At 38.9% G+C, this 26,823-nt stretch overlaps 1 protein-coding gene and 1 non-coding gene across 18 annotated transcripts in view; one reads left to right on the forward strand and one right to left on the reverse strand.

Moving 5' to 3' along the window:
• MAST4 (microtubule associated serine/threonine kinase family member 4) overlaps nucleotides 1-26,823 on the reverse strand; it is a 613,695-nt gene that overhangs the window by 79,028 nt on the left and 507,844 nt on the right. For all 17 annotated transcript variants that reach the window (XM_055554690.1, XM_055554694.1, XM_055554693.1 and 14 more), the window contains one exon: nucleotides 1,295-1,364. In XM_055554690.1, coding sequence (XP_055410665.1) covers nucleotides 1,295-1,364 — 70 coding nt within the window. The remainder of the gene's footprint in view (nucleotides 1-1,294; nucleotides 1,365-26,823) is intronic.
• Nucleotides 11,748-11,820, forward strand: TRNAC-ACA (transfer RNA cysteine (anticodon ACA)). The gene has a single exon. It is a non-coding gene; the product is annotated as a tRNA-Cys (tRNA).

The raw sequence follows: 26,823 nt of genomic DNA on the forward strand, positions 1-26,823 counted from the left end.
TTAAAGTAATTAAACGCATTCCACCACCACCTCCCCACTTTTTTTTTTCTTTTTCAAAGAAACGTGTTTTAAGGACTATGCTGTGTTCTTTTTTAAACCAATTTTTATAGGATTTCCCTTTTCATTTAGAATAGTAGCATCATCGTGAATTAATATTCATTGGACAAACAAACACAGGCTTTGTGGAACCCATTAATTGTGACATGTTCTTTACAGTGCTTACGGGCTGTAAGAGGACTAAAATAATCAAAGTTGGAATTGGGGACAACCAGGGTGTGGGTCTCAGAAAGTTCCTTGGAGATCACATCTCAATTACTTCGTGTCCTCCCTATGGGGAAGGCCTGGTACACATAGGCATTTACCATGTGGTGGGGAATGTGTGATTAGACAAGAGCATCTTAATTATCAGGAATTGCGAATACACTGTAAGCAGATCCTTTCCTCTGGACCTAGTAACAGAAGACACACTGCGTGATGCCAAATGGCAGTGACAACACTGCAGGTTTGCACACAGTGTGTTAAACCTATTTTTTTACCCTCCCTGTATGTCTTGATTAAATGTGACTTTAATTCATTTCAGGCTATGATTAGCTCTCTGAACCAAATTTAATAAATATGCAGGACATTCGGACTATAAAAGCAATTCATTCCGAATATTCAGAAACCTGGCTAAAGGGGCAATTTTATCTTCTGTGTGTTTTCCCTGGCTGGAAGAGGAATGGAGGAAAGTGAAGCTATGAATGTGACAGCGGAAGTACGCTAATTTCACACACAGAAGAGGAGGCTGTGCAGACATCTCTGACTGGGAGAAATCACAGTAGGCGATCCCAAGATAAAAGCTTTGGTAACAGTTTGGAGTCCAATTCTAACTAAGAAAGGAAGAGAAAACACTCATTAAAGTCACTAAATTGCTGGCTTAGTGCTCTCAGGGAAAGAGGCATCTTAAGAGTTTATACCTTGTGATCCCAAGTAAGGCCATTTTTACTTTTACTTATTTTTGAGTGTTTCAGTAACAATGACAACTGCACCAGGACACATGGATGAATCAAGTCCTTATAATGTAAGCTCAGATAAGGCAGTAAAAAGCTGCTGAGCATCAAAAGCATGTACGAGACACTACACTGGGGATGGGAGAAAAGGTGAAAATGGTTTTTTCTGCCCTTAGTGGGAGCCCACCATCTAGGGAAGGGCCAAGGGAGGCATCCATAACTCTAACGGGGAGTGGAGGAACTGGGGCCGGGGGGAGGGTTTCTCCACATAACGCTTTATCATTTTACTCACAAAAAGTTCTTACCTCCGTGCAAATGAAAAATGGGCAGAGGCACTGGGGGAGAAATTTCTTGGGCTATCTTGAGGGCTATTTCCTGTAGAGAGAAAGAAGAAAAAAAAAATGACATGAAGATTTAATTATTGTATCATTAGCTACATCCAGGACGCTCTTCTCTTTAGCAGTAAGCTTCTGTACACCTTTGTAAAATGTCCATCTCCTCAAAAACTTCTTTCGTTTTATTTGGAGGAGAGGAAGGGATTGGCTTGAGTTCCAGCACAACTTTCCAAGGGTGTAATATATGAATAAACAAACCCATGTCACCAACCAGCAGAGGTCCATATATTGCATAATGTAAGTATTTCAGTCCCACAGAATAATGAATACATACATATGTCTTGGTTCCTGCTCTTCCAGATGTTAACATTTCCACAGTAGGATAGATAGAGAAGATAAGCTTCAACTGGGAGGGTGAGGCTTTCCGTTTTAGGAAGGCAGCCTCAGTATTTTTATTTACCGAAACAGAATAAAAGTCTGAGTTCTCAATAAATCCTCATTCCTCAAAGCACACATGTTAAAGGCAGAAATGTCAGAACAGGGCATAAATACTGGGGCAGAACCCCAGCAGTTCAGACCTCAAACGACCCAGCCTAGAGGTCCAGAAGTATCTTCTTCAATAGTCCCTCTGCTCCTAGGCAGCTGAGGGGGTGACTGGCCAGGCTGCCTGTAAAGCCACAGCCACCCAGAGGCTGGCAGAAGGTGTCTTCCCCAGGTTCTTACGTTGTGGATGGAACATGGATGCTTATGTAAGGTGACAGCTCGTCTGGAGGCTTGCTACTTTCCCCATCAGAACATGCAACCTGTTGCTGATCATTGGGCAAGCTTGACAGGCAGTGGGTGAGGGGAGGCCCAAGGCAGGCCAGACCACCCCGCTTCCCTCTGCATGGTTAATTAGGCTGGCAGAATGGCCTGAAGACCGGATGGGACTGTAGCCGGTTTAAACAAGGAGGTTAGGAAAGGCTGCAAACAAATGCTGCATATTCTTGAAACACAGAAAATAAATCAAGAAGACATGTTTAATCCTTAACAGCAAGCCAGTGTGCCACATTGCTGATTTCACACTGGAAGTGATGATTTGTAATTAGGTGGAAGGAACATAAAATGGCACCTAGTAACCAATTTATTACCCGCGTGCAAAAAGAATAGATTAACACATCGAAGGGGATAATTTCAGTGTTACCTTTACTTCTGGACTGACTGCACCTCTACTGAAATTTTTCAGTTAACTTAAAGTTGCAGATTTTGTAGTGATGGCATCAACAGATGCCATTAAGTTTATGACAGACAGCACAATTAAAGTCATTTAACTGGGAAGCGCTGAAAAGCCCCTTTCTTTATGGATAGAGAATCAAGAAGCATTTTCCCCCTGCTGCAATGAAATTTATCATGCCTTTGCATCTGTTGTTTCTCGGGCCTCTAGAGAAATGGATTCTGCTTTTGCCATCCGGTAATCCAGGACCCTTTCTGTCCTTTATCTACACAGCTAAATTAAATTCTTTGAACTTCTCCCAGCAGCCTTCATTCCCCAGCCCCTCCCCTGGTTAGTTTGCGCATTGCTCTTCATATTCCTTAAAAGGTCTTGATTTCAAGATGGCTAGAAATCTTGTTTCTAAAGGGAAACAGATCAAATGCCAGAAACCTCTGGGTTGATTTTGTTTTTATTTGGGGGGAAAAAAAATTGGTTTGCTCACACCCCACACAGAGCAAACTATCAGTAAATTATGAGAAACAAAACAACTGATTGAAGCCAAGGCATTTTGAGAAACAATCCCTACTACTCTAATCCCTGAGAATAAATAATAAGGCCAATAAAACTTGGCACCAAATTCTTAGCCCTGTGTTCTTTGTAAAGAGAACATTATATCTGGAGATTATATGAGATCAACCAGAACAAGTAGAGGGAGCTTATTAAATATTTTGAAGAATCTGAAGGAGGCAGAAACAGGAATTGTCTTAAGAACCTTTTCACTTTTAGAGATTTTAACAAGCAGCCCCCCCAGGAAACCATGTAACTTCTTACAATATATGGTGGCCCATCACACTGAGGATGAATGGGCAAAGACAGAGATAGAGAGGTAGGTTAATTTAACTCCACTCTTTAAAAAAAAAGGACAAAAAGAAAAAATCAGGTCTACCCTCAACCATTTCTTATCCTGGGTTTTGGCTTCTCATTCTACGTGGCCTTTCCAGGCCCACACACTGAAAACATTCCTCAGCTCCAAGTTATATAGCCATTTGTATTCTCCTACAGATCTCTCTTCTTGTTTCTGGGCACACTGAAGAGCTGGTTGAGATAGAAATACACACATTCCACATTATCACAAAGGCCCTTACGTACAGTGGGCTACTGGAGAAAACAGGGGCAGTGTGAACTAGAATACTTGGTAATTCCTTAAAGACAGGAGACTGCAGCTTAATTTGAGGGCAGTTCAGCAAGCTCAGGATAAGAGAAGGAACGGAAGGACTTCAGGAAGGGGACAGAATCAATCCACAGTTAGGCAATGCAGTAGAGAGACAGACTCTACTATCAGGGAATTCAGACTGGTCAAGTCAATGAGTTGTGAACCACATGTTTTGCAACTACCTAGTGGGAGGCTGGGAGAAGGCAATGGCAACCCACTCCAGTGTTCTTGCCTGGAGAATCCCATGGATGGAGGAGCCTGGTGGGCTGCCGTCTACGGGGTCGCACAGAGTCAGACACGACTGAAGCGACTTAGCAGCAGCGGCAGCAGCAGTGGAAGGCTTAAGAGAAATCTGAACGCAAGAGAGGCACTCGATATTTTAACCTGGTGTGAGTATGTTGAGTGGACAGAGGAGTTGCCAAGAAGAAGGAGCTGGATTAGGGTGTGGAAAGCCAACAGAAAGCATGTTCTGGTGACCAAACCAAGTGTAACTGGTGATGGATCAAAAATAAGTGATGAAAAAGATTACAGACTAACTGATACTTCCAAGGTTAGCAGACTGGGAGGATGACTGCTCCAATAACAGGGACTTTTGGAGAGAACTGGGCAGTAGTCCTAGTAGAGGAAAAGGATAGATGAGTATTCTAGAGCTTTTTGTGTCATTTGTTACAGAAAATTCCTCAATTTTCCTCAGGGAGAAATTACAAGATGAGTAGACTAGATAGGCACACATCAATCTTTGAGGCCTTTGTTCTTCTTTGAAACAAACATTGATTTGTGAGTTGTGTTTGAGGACCTAGGGACACTGTTCTGTGATACACAACAACACTAATGTAGAACAGATTGAAATATAAAGCACACTTTATACACTCTTCACTTGGAGATGAGGACCAGACTGCTCTGGACACTTGTAGCACTTTCCCAGGACAAGAAAACAAGATGGAGTGTAACCAGAGTCCTATACTTGACCTTCACTATGCACAGCACTGCTCTCTGAATTCATCCACCCATCTGCAAAGCAATACCTGCGAGACTCTCAAATGAAAACCAGTGCCAGTTAATTCTCTGCCCATATGTGCAGCACTTGCTTATAACTCAAATCCTGCTGTTCAAAGGGATTTGCTGGCTCTTGGATGTTTGAGTGCCAGGACACTTTATAGACCGCTGCTTCTGACCTGGTAAAGGAAGCCTTAGTGGTGGGTGGGCAGGCGCTGGATAGGTAATTAACTCTGTGATTCCCAGGGGAAACTGGCATGGCGAACACACAGGCAGTACATCAAAACAGTACTTACCTAACGGAGCTACACGGGGTGCCTCATTTTGGAGGCAGTTATTGTTAAGAAAGTGATTTCCAGATTAATTAAATTGTTTGATTGCTTTGTAATTAGGTTGGAGAAGTCCTCCGTCTTCACCACAGAGAAACAAGCTGCAAATCTTTTTAAAAGGCATATGCTATACCCACTATAGATTATTAATGTGTTTTTAATAGTTGCCTGTTTACAAAATGATAGTTTCTGGTTGCCTTGATTTTCTATCAGGACTGAGGGAATCCAAGAATTAATGATAATTGCCATTTGAAACTCCTGGTGGATCAAAGAGTAAGCCCCCACTTTAATCCTTGTTGTCATTACTTGATGATCGGCTTAAATGAGTTGTGACTTTTCTATACCCTAACAAACAGCACTGTGTTCCTCATCGCTCTGCAGGAGATTCTCAGCAATAAACTGACAGGGCAGAGAACCCTGAAGTCCAAACTTCACAGGACCAAACCGAGGACTCTCTTGCAAAATGTAATGGCAGCAGATGAAGGGACAATTGAACAGTTATGCAGGGACCGCAGGCTGAGCGGACTTTGAAAAATAACAGTTCAAATCCACCTGAGAAGCTGACGTCTATGCTATCAGATCCAGCTGATGCAATAGGAGAGTTAAAAATCCTCCTCTCACTTAGCCATTTCAGAAACTGGCTACTCTCCAGATATAATTGTGGGATATTAATTAAACCTGGGCAGCTGTTTAGACTCTAAGTGGACAGAGAAAAACCTTGATTGGCCTTCAGTAGCACTCTCTTAGGGCAAGCAGTTAAGCGTTCACAGCAGGCCAATATAACAGAGTATATAGCCTGTGCACGCTCAGTCACGTCCAACTCTTTGCGACCCCATGGACTGTAGCCTGCCAGGGTCCTTTGCCCATGGAATTTTCCAGGTAAGAATACTGGAGTGGGCTGCCTTTTCCTTCTCCAGAGGATCTTCCCAACCCAGGGACTGAACTCATATCTTTTTGCGTCTCCTGCTTTGGCAGGCAGGTTCTTTACTACCTAGACCACCAGGCATGCCTGTACAGCAGGCCAATAAATAGACTTTCATGCCTGGGTTTTCAAGTAAAAAGAGAATTATGGACAATAAATCAAGGCTTTCTTAAAACCTGGCTTCTCTGAACCTCTTTGGTTTTTTCATCCTTGTCACATTGACTCTCCTCACCCAGTACCACTTCACACTGTCATCTGATTAATTCGACAAATACTTATCAATCCTTTCCTAATAGAGAAGAGTGGTATGATTTGACTTACATTTTAGAAAGAGCCCTCGTGCTGTTCCATGTCCAATGGGCTCTAAGCAGGCAATGAGCAGAAGCAGGGAGATCAGAAATGAGGCTATAGCATAGACAAGGTAAGAGGTGATGGTGGTTTGGAGAGAACGGAAGTAGAGCTCAGGTATGTTCTGATGGTGGACCCAAAAGGATTTACTGGAAAACTAGACCAAGTGGAATAATGAGGGAAAGGGAGGAAGCAAGGATGACTCCTAGGGACTTCCCTGGTGGTCTAGAGCTTTCACCACCAGTGCCTGGATTTGATCCCTGGTCAGGGGACCTTTAAGATCCTGCAAGCCACAAAGTGGGGAAAAAAAAAAATATATATATATATAGATAGATAGATAAATATATAGATAGATATCCTATGTATATATCCTGTATCTATATCTATATATGTATAGGTATATAGGATGACTCCTAAATCTTAGGATTAAGCAAGATAGATAGATAGTGACTTGAACTGAGATGGAAAAGACTGAAGGAGGACAGGGTTGGGAATGTGAGGAGAAATTAACAATAACCAAGACACGGAAGCAACCCAAGTGCCTCTCAATAGATGACTGGCTTAAGGAATGTGGTGCATATATACAATGGAATATTACCCGGCCATAAAGAAGAACAAAATACTGCCATCTGTAACAACATGGATGGACCTGGAGGGCATTATGCATAGTGAAGTATGTCAGACAGAGAAAGACAAGCACCATATGAAGTCACTTATAATACATGGAATCTAAAAAGTAATACACATGAATTTACATAAGAAATGAAACTGACTCACAGATTTAGAAAACAAACTTATGGTTACCAGAGAGGAAAGGAAGGAGGGACTAATTTGGGGTATGGGATTATTAGATACAAACTAGGTACTATCTGCAAAATAGATAAGCAATAAAGGATTTACTGTATAACACAAAGAAGTATACCTAGTTCCTTGTGATAACCTAAAATGGAAATAATCTGTAAAAACAAGTAACCAAACAAACAAAAAACAAATCACTATGCTGTATACCTGAAACACAATCTTATAAATCAATTATACTTAGTTTAAAAAATGCAAAATAAAACCCTTGAAAATTTGAGTGGGATTTATGCTCTTTTATTTATGGAGGCACCACTTCAAATCATTTTAAATATATTAAAATGTACTTTCCAGGGGGCGCCCGTGGTAAAGAATCCACCTGCCAATGCAGGAGATGCAAGAGATCCAGGTTCATCTCTGGGGTCGGGAAGGTCTCCTAGAGAAGGAAATTGCATACCACGCCAGTATTCTTGCCTGAAATATTCCATGGGTAGAGGAGCCCGGTGGGCTACAGGCCATAGGGCCACAGAGTGGGACACAACTGAGCAACTGAATGCACACACACAAAATGTACTTATGTTCCCTACTGTATGCAATTAACAATGTTACACTTCTTGTACATAGCATTTATACTACTCAGCTAAACATAAAAATTCTATTACAGTTTTTTTATTGTACCTGAGAGCAAATAATATTTTTCCAGCTCACATTATTTAGTGCCTAACAGATTTGATAGCTTTGGTCTGTTTAATATGGCCAAACTAGACAACAGTGCTGGTCAAAGGTTTGCAGAGAAAGATAATTTTACAGGCTAACCACTTAAGTCTGAATATTGGTCATTTCAATCATTCTATGTCCTGTCACCATAGGTAAAATGGAATGGAATAATGATGTATACTATATTTCATTTCTCGCTACTTCTCACTAACTTATTCTAAATGCTGGTGAAGGATAAACTCTGGTTATACATATGTATAGATACACAAAAAGCATATTTTGAATTTTCAGTGCCTAACATAGTCTGTTATACAGTACATGAGAATTGTACTGAATTTTTTCTAATTCAACAACTATGTATTAAGTTCTTATTATATACAGAGCTTTGAGCTACCTGCTGAACAGATTAAACAGGTAAACAAGACCCAAAGTACTAGAAATCTCCTGATAGAAGATCTGTACAATACCAACTTTAGACACATCTTGTGAAATCAATTCTGGATCTCAAATGTATCAAAATTACTCACTAAAAACCAATTTTCAATGATGATACCACATGGAGGATGTAGCGTGTCACAACAGGTACTTAACAAATGGACATGCCCTGCTTTTTAAGGAAGGACTGATGAGTTTATAGGGTGAAAAACATGTAGGGAGTGAGAGAGAGACCCAATAACAGGTCAATTTCTATGTCATAAGACTCTCACAGATGCCTGCTGTCTCCATTTCATGAAGCCATTCCTCTGAAATTTGTGTAGTGTATTTGAAATGCCGTGGCATTGACACAAATCCCTCGGAGATGTGTTATAATGGGTTTTCAAGAATGTTTTAGCTTTTCATTGACCCTTCCTTATTACTCTGAATTGATGTCACATCTCAAGGTGATCTCGAGTAAAGACTAGTGAATGTCAAGAGTGATGAAGAAAGTTGATTTTTAGTTGTATGTTTTCCTGCCATCTACAGTAATTCATCTTCCCGGCAATAGAGAAGAGATTACTTTTAGCCACTGTATAAAGTTACTGAGGAGTGTCTGTAAGGTCAAGAAAGGGGAGATAAGAACATAGCTACCATAATACATACTCCTAAGTTTCATGCAGCTTTATGAAATGTGATGTAGTCTATTAATTTTAGATAATTAATTAGTCTCTGAATGTAGATAAAAGACCAAGTCAAAGAATGTAACCTAAGGTGTGCATATTTTTTTCTATCTTAGATGAAGGGATTTCAATTCTTTAACATAATTAGATGCAAAGAACTTGCATTTTTACCTAGAAAAAGGGTGGATGATATCAAGAAATTGGTTCCTCTCAGATTGTTTGCTTCAACTGCTGAATAATTTCTAGTCAAAGAGGAAGTATTTAAATGAAATGCTGCACGTCCTTATAACTTGCTAAATGTAATCTAGATGTATTCTCTATTATGAATCTCCTCCTTTCAGCTCCCCTTAAAAATATAAATACTAAATTTAAGGTGGTTTAATTTAACAAATGGAAAATGTACTTTTGGCTTCTGATTAAAAGGCATTCCATCTGAAGGTAACAAAATATGTGTTATGTATTTTTTAATAGTTACTTAATTATGTTCAGTTTCTAACTCCAGAAATATCTCGAGATTTAAAAGAATCTAATACATTCAATTCTACTGTTTTATAATAAAATAATATTTAATGTGCCAAGTATCTAATAAATAAAAATTATGGCTTTCAGATTCCATAAACCATACTATACAAGATCTTGGAAATACCCTGGCCCTGAGACTCTCCTCTAGTATCTTTTTTCCCCCTCACTTTCCGCTTCCATGCCCTTGGATCAATAAATAGTTCTCAAGCTCAGATGCACAGGAGAATTACTTGGGATGGTTTAAAAATGCTGATACCTAGGCCCTAGTCTACCCTTTTTAAATGAAATGACTCTAGTAAGCTGCGAGAGTTGAGAACTTTAGAATTTCCATGTACTCTGGTAAATCAAGCTCAAGATTTCATTAGCCATTTACAGCCCTCAAGTCTTGAAGTTTTTACACTGCCCACTTTCTATAACTTAACTTCCCTGCCTCTTATTTCAGCTATACTAATTCAATGTCCCTTTTATATATTCACTTCACTTTGACCTCCAAGTAGTCTCAAAACTGGACTAAGGCCAGAAATTTCTTCCCCATCAGCTAAACAAACAGCATCCCACCATGTCAACACTCTAGAAGTCCCACCTGTCCACAGGCGTCACAGGTCAATCAAGTAAGTTATTACGCGTCTTCTACTGGCGTCCTATTGTTACTCTCTCTAAACTCAAAAATTATTTCCACAATTTCTCCTCTCTTCTAAAAGAGGAACACCCCCACCCCAAGCTAAGCTGTGTATCACTCCTCTGTTCCTGGGTTAAGGTTAAAAGCCTCTGTATAAGGAAATTGTAGGGAAGAATACACTCATTAACCACAACTGTGTTTATACTTTTACTATCAACTCTAATCATTTGACTGCTTAAAGCTGAAATGCCAGCTATCTTTATAATTTGTATCTAACAGTATATGAAGAAGATATTAGCCTTAAAACTATACATCTCATTCTTTCATTTTTTAAACAAGCAGCATGCCTAATATTTGGCCTAGGTAAAGGCTATGGTTTTTCCAGTGGTCATGTATGGATGTGAGAGTTGGACTGTGAAGAAAGCTGAGCACCAAAGAATTGATGCTTTTGAACTGTGGTGTTGGAGAAGACTCTTGAGAGTCTCTTGGACTGCAAGGAGATCCAACCAGTTCATCCTAAAGGAGATCAGTCCTGGGTGTTCATTAGAAGGACTGATGCTGAAGCTGAAACTCCAATACTTTGGCCACCTCATGTGAAGAGTTGACTCATTGGAAAAGACCCTGATGCTGGGAGGGATTGGGGGCAGGAGGAGAAGGGGACGACAGAGGATGAGATGGCTGGATGGCATCACCGACTCGATGGACACGAGTTTGAGTGAACTCCAGGAGTTGGTGATGGACAGGGAGGCCTGGCGTGCTGTGATTCATGGGGTCGCAAAGAGTCAGACACGACTGAGCAACTGAACTGAACTGAACATTAGAACATATAATATTATTAGAAAGGTTAAAACCAATGCATGTGGCAGGGGGGACTCAATTGAACCAGTGATTATCAGAAGCAAAACTAAAATCATTCTAATTATTCTAATCATTCCTTCTTGCAGAAAACATGATTAACCCTTATCCATAATAGGGATGTGTCCATTCAGGGCCTTACTCTATTTACAATCTGTACATGTGTCCATATTTTTAGCATACAATCCCAAGTAACTGATGGATGTGGTGAGGGGCACTTGTTTGCAACTCTGAGATTCTGAATGCACAGATATCAACCTTCAGTGAACCACTACCTTAAGGAGCCACAGCTATTAATTCTAATGTGTTGAACCTTTCAGGCATACTGGGGTGTGTTGAGGCAGGGGAAAAGTTGTGATTATTCTTTTAAAAAGCACAACAGAGTCTTTAAGGTCCTCTGAATTAAAAATTAGGTACATACTTTGGTATAATGAATCATTTAACAAATACTTATCTTATTAAATGTAAGAGCTGATACAATAAAACTACTAGAAAGAAACAGAAAAAAACTCCTTAACATTAGTTTTGGTAACATTTTTTTAAAAAAAATTTTATTGGCATATAGTTGATTTACAATGATGTGTTAGTTTCAGGTATAAGTGAATCAGTTACCCATTTATATAAATCCACTCTTTAAAATTCTTTTCCCATATGGGCCATTACAGAGTACTGAGTAGACTTCCCCGTGGTATGCAGTAGGTCTTTATTAGTTATCTGTTTTATAAATAATAGTGTGGATGTGTTAATCCTAATCTTCCAATTTATCCCTCCTTCTTATTTTCATCCTGGTAACCATAAGTTTAACCATAAGGGCTTTCCTGGTGGCTCAGATGGTAAAGCGTCTGCCTACAATGCAGAAGACCCGGGTTCAATTCCTGGGTCGGGAAGATCCTCTGGCGAAGGAAAGGGCAACCCACTCCAGTATTCTTGCCTGGAAAATCCCATGGATGGAGGAGCGTAGTAGGCTACAGTCCACGGGGTCGCAAAGAGTCGGACACAACTGAGCAACTTCACTTTCACTTTCAACCATAAGTTTGTTTTCTATATCTGTAACTATTTTTCTTCTGTAGATAAGTTCATTTGTACCCCTTTTAAAGATTCTGCACATAAGTGATAACATATGATATTTTTCTCTGACTTATTTCACTCAGTATGACAATCTCTACTGCTGCTAAGTCATTTCAGTCGTGTCTGACTCTGTGAAACCCCATAGACAACAGCCTACCAGGCTCCCCCCATCCCTGGGATTCTCCAGGTAAGAACACTGGAGTGGGTTGCCATTTCCTTCTCCAATGCATGAAAGTGACAAGTGAAAGTGAAGTCGCTCAATCGTGTCCCACTCTTAGCGACCCCATGGACTGCAGCCTACCAGGCTCATCCATCCATGGGATTTACCAGGCAAGAGTACTGGAGTGGGGTGCCATTGTGTTCTCCACGTTGCTGCAAATGACATTATTTCATTCTTTTTATGGCTGAGCAGTGTTCTATTGTATACACAAACCACATCTTCTTTATCCATTTCTCTACTGATGGACATTTAGGTTGCTTCTATGTCCTGGCTATAGCAAGAAAACAGTGCTGCAATGAACCCTGGGGTGCATGTATCTTTTCTAATTATGATTTTCTCCAGATATACATCCAGGATTGGGATTGCTGGATCATGTGATAGCTCTATTTTTCATTTGTTAAAGAACCTCCATACTGTTCTCTATAATAGCTGTACCAATTTATAGTCCCTCTAACAGCAAAGGACCATTCCCTTTTCTCCACACCCTCTCCAGTATCTATTATTTATAGATGTTTTTACATTCTGACTGGTGTGAGGTGATACCTCATTATAGTTCTGATTTGCATTCCTCTAACAATTAGTGATGTTGAACATCTTTTCCTGTGCATTTTATTGGCAATAATTCTTTGGCTATGACACCAAAAGAGCAAGCGACAAAAGCAAAAATAAACAAATGAGACTATATCAAACTAAAAAGCTTCACAACAAAAGAAACAATCAGCAAAAGGAAAAGACAATTTACTGAATGAGCTAAAATATGTGCAAATTATATCTCTGATAAGGGGTTAATATTAAAAAATAATACAATTCAATAGCAAACCACCAATCTGATTAAAAAAGGGGAAATAACTTGAATAGATATCTTCCCAAAGAAGACAAACAAATGGCCACCAGGCACATGAAAAGGTGCTCACCATCACTAAGCATCAGGGAAATGCAGACCAAGACCACAGAGAGATTTCATATCACGACTGTCAGAAAGGTTATTATCAAAAAGACGAGGGATAACGAGTGTTGGCGACGATGTGGAGAAAAGAGAATCTTGATTCATCGTTGGTGAGAATGTAAACTGGTGCAGCTACTGTGGAAAACACCATGGAGACTCCTCAAAAATTAACCACAAAAATGCCATATGTTCCAGCAATTCCGCTTCTGGGTGTTAGCCTGAAGAAAATGACATCACCATCTCAAAAAGACATCTGCACTTCCATGTTCAGTGCAGCTTTATTTACAGTAACCAAGACACAGTTGGTGATGGACAGGGAAGGAAGCCTGGTGTACTGCAGTCCATGCGGATGCAGAGTTGGACATGACTGAGTTGAACTGAAGACACATTAACAACCTAAGTGTCCCCTGATGGATGAATGGACACACTCACACACAATGGGATGTTATCTGGTCACAAAGAAAAGATATTCTGCCTACTGTGACAACATGGGCTGGACCTGGACCTTACTAGAGTAAGCAAAATAAGACAGAGAAAGACAAATATTGTATATTCTTTCTTATATGTGGAGTCTAAAAAACTCAGAAATACAGAGTAGAAATTTGCTTTCCAGTTGCTAGGGGTGGAGGAAATGGGGAGATGTTTAAAAGATACAAATTTCTAGTTATAAGGTAAATAAGTTTGGGGATTTAATGTACAGTATGGTGACTATAATTAACAATACTGTATTATATATTTAAAAGTTGTTAAGAGAGTAAAGCTTAAAGGTTATCACCATACAAACAAAAATTGTAATTATGTAAGGGGATATAGGAGTTAACTAACCTAATTGTGGTAATAATTTCACAATACATACACGTATCAAATCATCATGTTACATACCTTAAACTTGCCTATGTTATATGTCATCAATATCTCAATAAAGCTTGAGAGAGAAAAAGAGTCAATATCTGCTGGATACCTTTCTAGATCTAGTAAGTAATTGATACTGGGAGACTCCTTCAAGTGATGTTGGCAAAGATGCTGGATGAAAAGGAACACTGGTATTCTGGAGACTGTTTAAGCTAGAGTTCTGTATCCTGAGAATACTCGAAGGGTCAAAAATGGACAATCACTTTGGGTGTCAGGTCAGCGTGAATGTAACACAGACCAGCACTAAGCAGCTGGACAGGAAAGTACTGCCATATTTTCCTCCTTTTTGGCTACAGTGTGGTAGACCCCTAGTAGCCTTTGGAGGAAGTTAGATGAATCACACCATCCCTGATAATGCTCTCACCCACCAGGCAGGAAGGAAAGACCCAACAGAACATGACAGGATACTGTACTTCTGGTGATGTGTATCCAGTGTACATAAAATGCGGAAGCCACACATTCAGAAGAGAGAAGAATGCGTGGCTGCACAGGGGCAACCTTTCGTCTGACTCAAAGGACAATTGCAGGAGAAAGAAAGTGGTCCTTCTGAAGCAGAGGAAACTGAGGAAAGGGACAGAGTCTCAAAAGCAGATAGCACATTATTACACGTCTTCATTTTATTATAAAAACAATTATATGCATTGTAAAAACGTTCAAAGAGTTAAAGGTGGTATTACAAAAAATAAAGGTGGTATAGAAAACAGTTAAAGGTGGTATGTGAAATTCTTTTCCAGACTCTGATTCTCATGTTGCTTCAATCAAACACTTTATGGGCCAGGTGCTGCAACAAGCTATGGCTCCATGTCGTCTCCCCGGCCCCAGTTCCACTCTTCAGATGCACGGATTCACCCAGAAATACATATAGATATACAAGTATATACAATGCATATTTTTAAAAATTGCCAAATAATGCTGTGCCATATACGATTTCCCTTGAGCAAGCAGCACGGATTTGAAATGTGCAGGTTCACTTACATGTGGATTTCCTTCTATAGTAATACTCTTTACCACCACACATGTTCAGCAGTTGGTTGATTCTGGATATGGATCACAAATACAGAGAAACTGCCAATCAGAAGAACCTCAGATATAGAGGGCCAATTCTAAGCTATACTCGGATGTTCAACTGCACAGAGAGTGGGCACCTCTGTTTTGTTGTTCAAGGGTCAACTGTTTATATATAGATATATATGTTCTAAGCTCAGCTGGTAAAGAATCCACCTGCAATGCAGGAGATCCCCGTTCGATTCCTGGGTCAGGAAGATCTCCTGGAGAAGGGTTAGGCTATGCACTCCAGTATTCTTGAGTTTCCTGGCTCAAATGGTAAATAATACAGGAGACCTGGGTTTGAACCCTGGGTTGGGAAGATCCCCTAGAGGACGGTGTGGCAACCCGCTCCAGTATTCTTGCCTGGAGAATCCCATGGACAGAGGAGCCTGGGGGGCTACAGTCCACAGGGTCGCAAAGAGTCAGACACGACTAAGCACAGCACAGCACAGCACATTCTATAATTGATGTTTTTTGTTAATAATCTAGCTACAACTTTCTGTATCAGTTCATCTAAATCTGTCATCTCTAGTATCAAATAAAATTTCAATATGTCATATACCATAATTTACTCAGTCTTAAATGGCAACCCACTCCAGTGCTTGGAAAATCCCATGGAGGTAGGAGCTGATGAGCTACAGTCCTTGGGGTCGCAAAGAGTCAGACACGACTGAGCGACTTCACTCACTCACTCACTCACTATTAACAGATATTTAGACTGATTTCAGTGTTTTGATTATTCAATGAATATCTTCTGTATACTCAGGTGATTATACCCAGGAGTTAAACTCCTAGAAGCAGGACTACACTGGCCCCCAAAGTCAGTTCACTTTTTACTTTGGTGCATATAGCTAAACTGCTCTCCAAAGACACTGCCCTAATTTATACTCTCACTAGTGGCATTGGGAACACCATCTCCCCTCAATCTTATCAACACTGCATTTTTTTCAGATTTTGGTGGTATCATCTTGTTTTGATGTGAATTTGTTTAGGATAAGTGAAACTGAACATTTTCTAAAATCTTACGTGACCATTTGTTCCTTTTTGTCCAAATTACCTGCTTCATACTTGACTACTCTGAGTCATCATGCTAGTCTTTTTCTGCAATTAATTTGTAGTTTTTGTTTTTGTACACTGAGGAAATTCTTTGAACACACTAAAGACATTTCTTCCATTTGTGCTTATCTTTTAATATTGTTAATATGAACTCTTCTGCAGAGAAAATTTTACTTAATCAGATTTAACAATCATTTTCCTTTATGGCTTATAAGGTTTTGTACCTTATTCAGACAGGTCTTCCCACCCTCCCAAATTATTTTCTAAGTGCAACCATATTTTCTTCTAGTTCTTAATTTTTTTGATACCCTCTGTATTTTATGGGATCTTAGTTCACCCACTAGCAAGCAAACCCATGACTCCTGCAGTGGAAGCATGAAGTCCTAACCGATGGACAACCAGGGAATTCCCTATGGTTGGTCTTTAATTTTTTTTTTTTTTTCCTGTATCTACATGGGATTTATTTAAGGAGTAAGCTATAGCAATCCAGGTAACTTCTTTTTCAAATAGTTAATCAACTGATTCAAAACTACTGACTTTAATAATCTACATTTTTCCCAATGACTTAAGTAAGGTATATTTAAGGTATGCTGAGTAACATGATGCCATCAAGGGGGTGGTTGTAGGAAGTTAGGACAGGGCAGTAAATGATGAGGAGCTTAGAGAATGCATCAAGATCAAACTAGAGAAATATGAAGGCCAGCTGGAAAAATCTTTCAGTGCAATATTTCAGGTGATTCTTGACCTGGACAGGACGATGGGCGTCTCTGCTTTTATTAAGTATTCCAGGTGATACTTAGGCACACTAGAGTTTCAGCATGGCTTTAGAATATTCATTCTTAATATTGGTTTTACATTCAAATAGCCTAGGGAACTTAAAAAAAAATCCAATGACCAAGTCACACTTCAGTCCAATTAAATCAGAATGGAGATTGAGGTGAGGGAAGCATCAGTCATTTTTAAAGCTTCCCAGGCAATTCCACTGTGCACTCAAGTTGGAGAAGCACTGCTTTAGATTCTGCTAAAGAAAGTGAATTGTATAGATTAAGCTGTTCTCTCACCTTTCGACGTATCTAATTCCCCTGGGGAGCCCTTAAAAAGATACATACTGATGCCAGGTCAGACAGATGAAGTTTCTGATTTAATTGGTCTGGGACCTGGGTATTTCTCTTTTTTTTTAAGCTCCACAGGTTATTATAATATGCAGCAAGGCTTTAGGACCGGCAATGCAGTCATTCTCAAACTGCAGAGTGCATCAGAATTACTTTGAGGATTTACTGGACCACAGATTACTGGGCACTATCCCCATGGTTACTCAGTGAGGATGGGTGGGAGCCTGAGAGTTTGTATTTCTAACTAGTCTTCTGGTGTCGCTGATCTGCTGATCTGCAGATCACCTGTGGCTCATATGGTAAAAAACCCATCTGCAGTGCAGGAGACTTGAGTTCGATCCCTGGATCAGGAAGATCCTCTCGAGGAGAGAATGGCTACCCACTCCAGTATTCTTGACTGAAGAATCCCCATGGACAGAGGAGCCTGGCAGACTACAGTCCATGGGGTTGCAAAGAGTGAGACATGACTGAGCGGCTAATATTTTTTTAAATTTCACACTTGTGTGTGTCATGACAAACCATGGGATGTTTTTCTTTAGTTAAAAGACATAATTAAGTTCATGTCTTAAAAAATAACAGCTTCAATTAGAAGAGAGATTTGAGAGGCAATAAGAGCCTGCAAAAGGTGGAGCCCAGTTCTCATTTCACCACAAAAGCCCTGAGCAACTGGGTGGGGAATGAAGCCAGGTTTAAAACATATTTCAGGGAAAACTCAGCAGGGAGGGTTTAACAAAAGACGATGTCAAAGCTGCTAGCTTGGGTGGATCACATGGATGATGTTGCCAATATCTGAGAATAAACAGAACTGGTGATAAGAAACTTGGTATTGAATAACAGTTGGATTTAAGGTGCTGGTGGGACATATTCATAAGGAGAAAGTACTAGTAAGTACAAACAGGCATCTGTGCTCAGAGGAAAGGCCGAGATAAAAACTGCAGGAAAACTCATCACACATATGAATCAAAAGACAGTGGGCAAGAAGTGACTGTCACAAGTAGAAGGGTGACAAAGGATGCCACCCAAGGGATCCTAAGAGTTTTTTTTTAATGAATGAAAAAACTAAAAGGAGCCAACAGAAAGACAGAAATATAGAAGGAAGTATCATAGGAATCAAGGGAAGAGAAACAGTCAAGAGTTAGAAAGTGCTTCCTAATATCAAAACCTGCAAGGGTGCTCACACTGAGTAATATTATTTTAAAAACATACCATTGCATTCGACCAGTAGGAGGTCATGATTTTAGCAGAGCAGTAGGACAGGAGTGGTGTCATGCCTGGGTAATCCTCAGTGAATCTTGGTCAATGTCGGACCTGAACTAGTTTTCCAAGGGTACTGGAGTAGGAATATTTGGCTTTGTTTTACTGTGACATTAAACGAATATAACATCTACATTTGGTTATTAATTTAATCAAGTTATAATTTTTATAACACTTCACATGTTGTAATGGCTCATAATTTCACAGAATGATTTAAAACCTAATATTAAAAATGTGCTATCAGGCAGAAAATCAAATTAGGGGTTGGCTTTCACATTTTCTGATAGGAAGCTATAGCAAACCAAAATGTTTCCTCTACAGGCTAGAATACCTAATAGTTGAACCTTAGCACAGGACAATTTTACTCAGGGTATCTTTAATTAACCACAGCTCTTTTACTAGAAAATATATGAAAAAGTTCTGCTAAATAGTTTTGCAATGTCTTCCAACAGCAATTAACTCAGACCAAAGGAAACAAGAAAGAAAAGACATTTTTATTCAGCAATGTATGTCTTAAAAAACCAGTCCACTCTTCACCCAGATCAAACACTATCCTCCAGCAGTAGCAAGCTTTTCTAGGCGCTGTTAGGGTAGAAAACAGGAGCATACAGCAGCATATGCCCATCACCACCATGGGGCTGATTAAGGATAAATTAGACTGAGGGGATAACTTCAGTAGTGCTACTGATACTGGGAAATGCTAGACATAAAACTGTTTAACTGCTTTAAACTGGAGGCAGATGGTGAGGGTGGAAGCAATATGCACACAGGATCTTGCTGGTGGAACATTTAAAATCCATAGAAAAGGAACTGCTCATTTTTAAAATAAATTACAAAAATCCAGTTCTAAAGCTAACACACACTCATTGCTGAGGACTTGAAAATACCTAAAATTACAAGAATGAAATGAGTAATTCTAAAAATGTAATGTGGGGGTTTTTCTTTGGCCTATTTTTTGATAGCGTGTACATGTATACACAAACATATTTTTAAATAGGATTATAAACCACATTCAGCTTTTGTAGCCTGCTCTTTGTAATTAGGTTGTGATTAAAATTTTCCTATGCCATTAAATATTTTTTTAGATATGATGATTTTTTAATGACTGCAAACCATTCATTATACAGATGGACTACAAATTAAGCATCACTTTTCTTACTATTTAACGTTTAAGCTGTTTCTATTTTTGTGACATTATAAATAATGCTGCAATTAACATCCTGAAACATGGATTTCTGAGCATTTTTCTGAGGATTTCCTTAAATTATATTTCATGAAGAGCTAATGATAGTTCAAGTGATATGAACTATGTTTAGGGTTCCTGACATAAACTATCACTCTGCTTTCTAAAAAGACTGTAAATTCATATCAGTGTATTGAGAATATCCATTTCACTATACCATCACCAGAAAATTATTACCACATATGCTTTTTAATATTTGCAAATCCAGGTGAAAAGTGGCATTTCATTATCTTGATTTGCATTCATTTGATTAGTGAATGACTGAACTTTGCATTTGTTTACTTGTCATTTCCATTTCTTCCTTTGCGAGCTGTCTGTCCCTGTATTTTGCCTATTTATTTGGAGGGATATTAGAATTTTTTCTTAAACTATTTAGATGAGCTCTTTACTAAACTTCTGCCCATTATATTTGTCGCAGGTATTTTCTGTTACTAGTTAGCATTTTCATTTTGTTTATGGTATCTAACTTACAGAACTTTAAATTCAACATATTCATATTATCAATCTTTTCCTTAGCAAGTTGTTCTACATTTTATGCTCAGAAATTATTTCCCCATTCTAAATATGTTAAATATTCAACCGCATATTAATTTTACTTTTTAGGGTATAATGCTTGACAGATACCTTAAGGTACATACAGACCATTTTAGCATATAGTTTGAGGGAAGCTCACCTCACATATTTTCATACAGATAGCCAATTTCAAACCATTTGCCAATCGAGCTTTTTCTTTCTCAGTGGTGTGTGATGTTTCCCTCATCATTCTATCTTCAAGCTCTGTCAACTTTTATTTCACCTGTGAACGGCTGCTCGCGCTGTTATTACTATGATGTGTACTAATCTCAGGTAGTCAGGTCTGACTTACTGAATTTACTTGGCCAACCGTATTGGCCAAGTACTTCCAAATGTACTCTAGAATCATCATGCCAAGCACCACAGTGAGCATTTGTCATGTTTATGGTCACCCAGTATCTTCTGAACAGCCTCCTTACATAAGAAAAATTCCCTATATCATGAGACCTGTCTCCCCAAAGTTGGTGCCACAACCCACTTTTCCAGCTTTCCTTGTATCTAGAGCACAAGTGAAGTCTAACCTCAACTTCAGCTCAAAGGAAGGTAGTATGAGTACAGAGGCGCTGGAGGAATCAGTTCTGGTGGCAAAGTTGTCCCTCTTTGGGGGCGACAGTGTCAGAGTTTCTGGAATCCAGAGATCAGGGTCAGCAGCAGCCACGACCAGTGCTGAGCACCAGGATACGGCTGGGGACTGCGGCCTTCAGGCCACGTGGCCTTCAGTGCTCACTCTCTGGCCCTGCTGACAATTCTGTGAGCTACATAATACACCTTAAAATATCCCTCTGCATAAACTAGATAAGAGTGCATGTGGTGCTTGCAACAAAGGCCACAGTTGCACACACACACATACACACACATGAAGATTTTGATGGGAACTAAGAACTGTAATATAATTTGGGGAAATAATTTTTAGCCTTTTCTCCAACAAATATGACATATCTTTTCATTATGCAAAAATAGTTCACATTTCAAATAAAGTTTTGTTGTTTCTTCATAGAAATCTCTTTCAAATCTCCTTCTAGTTATTCAAAGGTATGGTGTTTTATGACTTTTTTGTGGGGAATAGGGAGTATGAGGAATGAGAGTGGAATGCTATCATGAATTGATGCCTTTCTTTCACTATCCTTTCTAACTGGTTACAATTGGCAATATACAGTAAGATTAATTTCTGTATATTCATCGTGTATACAATCTATTTAATGAGTTCTTTTGTTAATTTTAACACATACCTTATCCTGTTGGATAGTCTAGGTTATTTATATCATCTGTATTTAGCAAATTTTACTGTCTTTGAATTACAGATTTTTGTTTCAGTTTTATGTTTCTGCTTGTCTGCAAAGAACCTCTAGGATAAAGTTAAATATTAATGGGGAGAGATTTTCACAGAATGCCTCTAGTATTTTCTAAAGTAAGACTAAGTTAGGTATGTCTTACTACATTACAGAATTCTTTGTTCATTCTCATTCTCAAAAGAATTTTTAGCTGAAATGGATGTTTAATTTTATAGTGTTCTTTCACCATCTATTCTGATGAACTGCTGACCCACTATTATGATGTATTAGTTATGTTCATACTATTAAAACAATCAGCATTCTTGGGATAAACCTCAGGAGTTTACAGTAAATGATTCTTACAATGTTCTATTAAATTTTAACATTCACATTTCAAAAATGAATTGGGTTGGTGGTTTTCTTATTTTGTGCTGTGTGAGTATTTTCTTAATGTACCAGGAAATCATTGTTTTACATGCTATTAAAGATAAAGTTATCTTTAAGCGTTTAAGACAAATACCTGAATGCATATTTTACTGATTAATAAATTCAAAAGGGATGCAGTATAACTGTTGTTTCCTACCCTACTTTTCAAAATCAATCAAGGAGGTCAGCGTATATATACTTTTGCCACACCTTCATCTCTCATTTTAGTCGATATTGGTTCCACTCTATATTGCTATTGGTGAGTCATTATTTATACTACTATGCTTTTAAAAAACCTTTTCAAACTTTTATTTTGCTATTAATACTCACCACTGTACACTTTTACTCCATCCTTCCAATTCTTTAGTTCTTCATTTTAAATTAACTCTCAGTCATTTTCTACTCATCTTTAAGTGAGTTTCTCAGGAAAGATATGGAAAGTATATTTCATGAGACCTCAAACATATGAAAATGCATGAATACAAATATGTTTATATACACGAATATATATGTGTATAATATCTTAGCAAATAGAAGTCTTTGACTACAGCACCATTACAAACCAATTTGTGGAAAGTCGGAGGCCAGTATCAATTTTATTCCTTTGTAAGCAATTAGTCTTTTCTCCCCCCCCACCCGCCGTTCAGATATTTTCCCTTCATTACTCAAAAGTTTCAAAAATTTAAATCTTGGGACTATATTTAGGGCACAGTTTTATTTCTCTGTTTCTTTTTGTTGTTGTTTTCACTCAACTTTTCTTCCAAGTTGGAAAGTCTTCCATAATAGTATCTTACATGATTGCTTCTGTGCCATTTTATCTGGTCTCCCACCAAGAGGAGATACTGCTATAAATTAATTAATGAATCCCCAACTTATCTGGCATGGATGTTAATACCATAAAGTATAGTTTCTTAAATCTAACACAGAAAACAGGGAAAGACAAATCATGATATCATTCATATATAGAATCTAAGTTTTAAAAAAAGATACAAATGAACTTATTTACAAAACAGAAATACGCAGACATTGAACAACTTATGTTTACCAAAAGGAAAACACAGGTGGGGGAGGGATAAATCAGGAGCTTGGGATGAACACACACTACTATATATAAGATCAACAACTGCATGGCACAGGAAACTCTACTCAATATTCTGTGATAACCTGTATGCGTTAAAGATTCTGAAAAAGAATGAATACAGGTATAACTGAGTCACTTTGCTGTATACCTGAAACTATCACAAAATTTTAAATCAACTATACTCCAATAAAGTTTTTTTTTTTTTTTAGTTAAAAAAAAGAAAAAATTCTGACACAGAAATATGAGGCTGTTGGGGCAAAGTAGGCAGTAGATGTCTCTGGTCAGCTCAGAAAGCAGCTTTCCTATTGTGGGAAGTGTCTGCCAGATACTGTGGTTGTTGGCCCAGGAATGAAGACTGCTGTAGGGCTAAGTAGTGTAGGAGGCCGAAATTCACCTTTGCTTCTGCCTATTGAGTTGTCATACTGTTCCTGAGATCTAGCCATGAACTATTTTTGAATCATGTTGTGTTTTCCCTAAAGATGTGACCAATCATTGATATATTCTTAATCTCCGGTATTACTGCAGTTTCACAAATTGGGATTGGTGGGCTGTTATAAACAGTTCAATGAAAAGCATGAATAACCACCAAACACCAAACAGGTTGACCTGTATGTCAACCATTCACTCTGAGGTACGTTAAAGTCAGTGACTAAAATCAGGTTTTGTAACTTCTATTATGCTAGTTCAAATAATAACTTATATCTTGCTATTTCAGGAAACAGAATGGTAAGTAGAAGCAGGTTAGACAGGACATATTCACAACAGAAGTGGTTAAAACCTCACATTACCAGAAGAAATAAGTATCCATCATTTGTATCAACAGTAAGAATAGGAGGGATGAAATAAAATGTTTCACAGAACTACTGACAAAGCAGACTGCTTCTGGTTATGTGAAATTCACCGTCAGGAGAGGTGTGTACATTTCTCCATGTTAAAAGTCTGCTTGGGTCTCCAGAGGAGGGAGAAGAATTTACATTGGTCTTTTTCTTTTGAAATCAAAACTGTCAAATGAAATGACTAGTGATAAGCCTAAAACACATTTCCTGAATCCCACTGAAAAAATGGCACAAAAGAAAGAAATGTGAACTAAGTCACATATTTTTTTTTTCAATTTCAAGAATGCTAGAATTATGTCCATTCCTGAGCCAAGTTACTGATTCCACAAGGAAGCAGGCTATTATTTTGTTTTTTTAACCAATTAAGGGACTGGCTTCATTTCCTGCTTTTGGCCTATCTAATATGATTTGCATCTCTTAACACTGAAGTGGGGCATGCTCTTTGCCTGAAGATCTCATACACACACACACTCACTCACTCACACTTCCCTCCCACCCCCTCACTCCCCACCTCTCCCTCTCTCAAAACCTTCAAAACGAAATTCATTCCTTTAATGACTGGTTGGTCACTCCGGTAACTATTGTAGAGTTCCAGAATATTCCCACATGTGCAAAAGGAGGTTTTCAAGCCTAAAAGCTCCAGTTAATAGATCTATTTACCACTAACTGAGATGTAACACTATACCAATTAATCAAGGGAAAAGCCTTCAAGGTGGCCTGGGATGCCTAGGCAACAGGCAACCAGTTTTCCCATCAAAAGTCCAAATGGAGCATCCATTCTCAAATGATGATGAAAAAAAGTGACCATATCTAGAAAACGCTTGTGGGGTGTTCAGTCATGTCCCCCTGCCTCCATTTAGATCTGCAGAGGCCAACCTACTGTCCCAACCAACATTTTTCTTAATATTTTAGATGCTGAGAAAACATTTTCCTTCAGACCCTAAAGCATGACCCCAATAAAGAACATAAGACCAATATGAATCAATACCAAAAACACAGGGTGAAAACAACCCCTTTAAAACAAACAAACAAACAAATAAAAATTCAGGAATATGGAACTAAAGCCTTAAAAGAAATACTTTAAAAGATTATTAGGAAAAAAATACATGTAATTCAGTCTCCTCCTTTAAGAGAAATTAAAGCCCAAAAAAGAGACTTAACTGACAGCAGACTACCATAAAACTTTAAGAAAATTAACCTGAAATATCATTTCTTTTTATCTAAGGAAAAATATGAACACAGTGCTTCTTTATCTAAGGGAAAAATAGTGCATATAATCAAACGCTGGCTTTTAGTTTACCAACATCTGATAGCTTAACAGATGAACCCCTTTGGAACATTTATGCTTGAGGGGAAATCCTTTAGTATACCCGTATCAGAGATTCTCCACCAATGAGGAGGATGTCTGCATGAGATTCAGCAGCAGTGTAATTAGGGGGTCTACAGTTTTCATTAAAATGGGGGATCTTCTCTCTCTCAGCCCACTTGTTTACCTGGTAGGTACCATTATCAGCTGACCATCCTTGATGATTTAGTCACATGGAAGGTTGTTAGTATACCATTATCCTGCTCATCTCCTGACTACCAGTTACTTTTTTTTTTTTTTTTAAACTTTACATAACTGTATTAGTTTTGCCAAATATCAAAATGAATCCGCCACAGGTATACATGTGTTCACCATCCTGAACCCTCCTCCCTCCTCCCTCCCCATTCCATCCCTCTGGGTCGTCCCAGTGCACCAGCCCCAAGCATCCAGTATTGTGCATCGAACCTGGACTGGCAACTCATTTCATACATGATATTTTACATGTTTCAATGCCATTCTCCCAAATCTTCCCACCCTCTCCCTCTCCCAAAGTACAATCCACACTGGGAATATCTCCAGGCCTCATACAATTTGGGATTTAGAGGTTAGCAAATGTCAAGAAACACTGAAAAGACTGATGGAGCTTGGACCGTTCTTGATGGAAATGAGAGAAGCAACCTTCTGGCAGACTCCCAGTGGGGAATGGGCGTGAATTTAGGAGGCGAATAGTTTCCATCCTTTAAGGGGATTCAGAACGAGGCACATGATTAAGCCAGAGGTCTGTCACCTAGGTTGGAAGCTCAGGGTTTCAGGCATTATACAGGACAACCTGGTGAACACTTTTTTCATGTATCAGAGCAATAGTTCATTCCTAAAATAATCTGGCACTTTTCTCTATCCTTAAAACACAGCATGAATAACTGTAACAACAAAATGCCTGTAAACCTATGTGTTTCTTGAAAAAAAAAAAAAAAAAAAAAAAGTGAGCTCCCCTCCTCCACTTCAGGTGTGGGACCAAGCTCTTTGAGAGAGTAAAGAATCAGAAACGAAGCATTTATCTACACACTGTGCCTGGCCCTAGAAAAGAGTGAATCAAAGCTTACTCTGAAAGGCAGCTATGCTCACCACCAGATCATGGCATCTGGTCCAATCACTTCATGGCAGATAGATGGGGAAACAGTGGAAACAGTGTCAGACTTTATTTTTTGGGGTTCCAAAATCACTACAGATGGTGATTGCAGCCATGAAATTAAAAGACACTTAATCCTTGGAAGGAAAGTTATGACCAACCTAGACAGCATATTCAAAAGCAGAGACATTACTTTGCCAACAAAGGTCCATCTAGTTAAGGCTATGGTTTTTCCAGTGGTCATGTATGGATGTGAGAGTTGGACTGTGAAGAAAGCTGAGCACCGAAGAATTGATGCTTTTGAACTGTGGTGTTGGAGAAGACTCTTGAGAGTCCCTTGGACTGCAAGGAGATCCAACCAGTCTTTTCTGAAGGAGATCAGTCCTGGGATTTCTTTGGAGGGACTGATGC

Source organism: Bubalus kerabau, chromosome 18, assembly GCF_029407905.1.
Source record: "Bubalus kerabau isolate K-KA32 ecotype Philippines breed swamp buffalo chromosome 18, PCC_UOA_SB_1v2, whole genome shotgun sequence".
NCBI classification, from domain to species: Eukaryota; Metazoa; Chordata; class Mammalia; order Artiodactyla; family Bovidae; genus Bubalus; species Bubalus kerabau.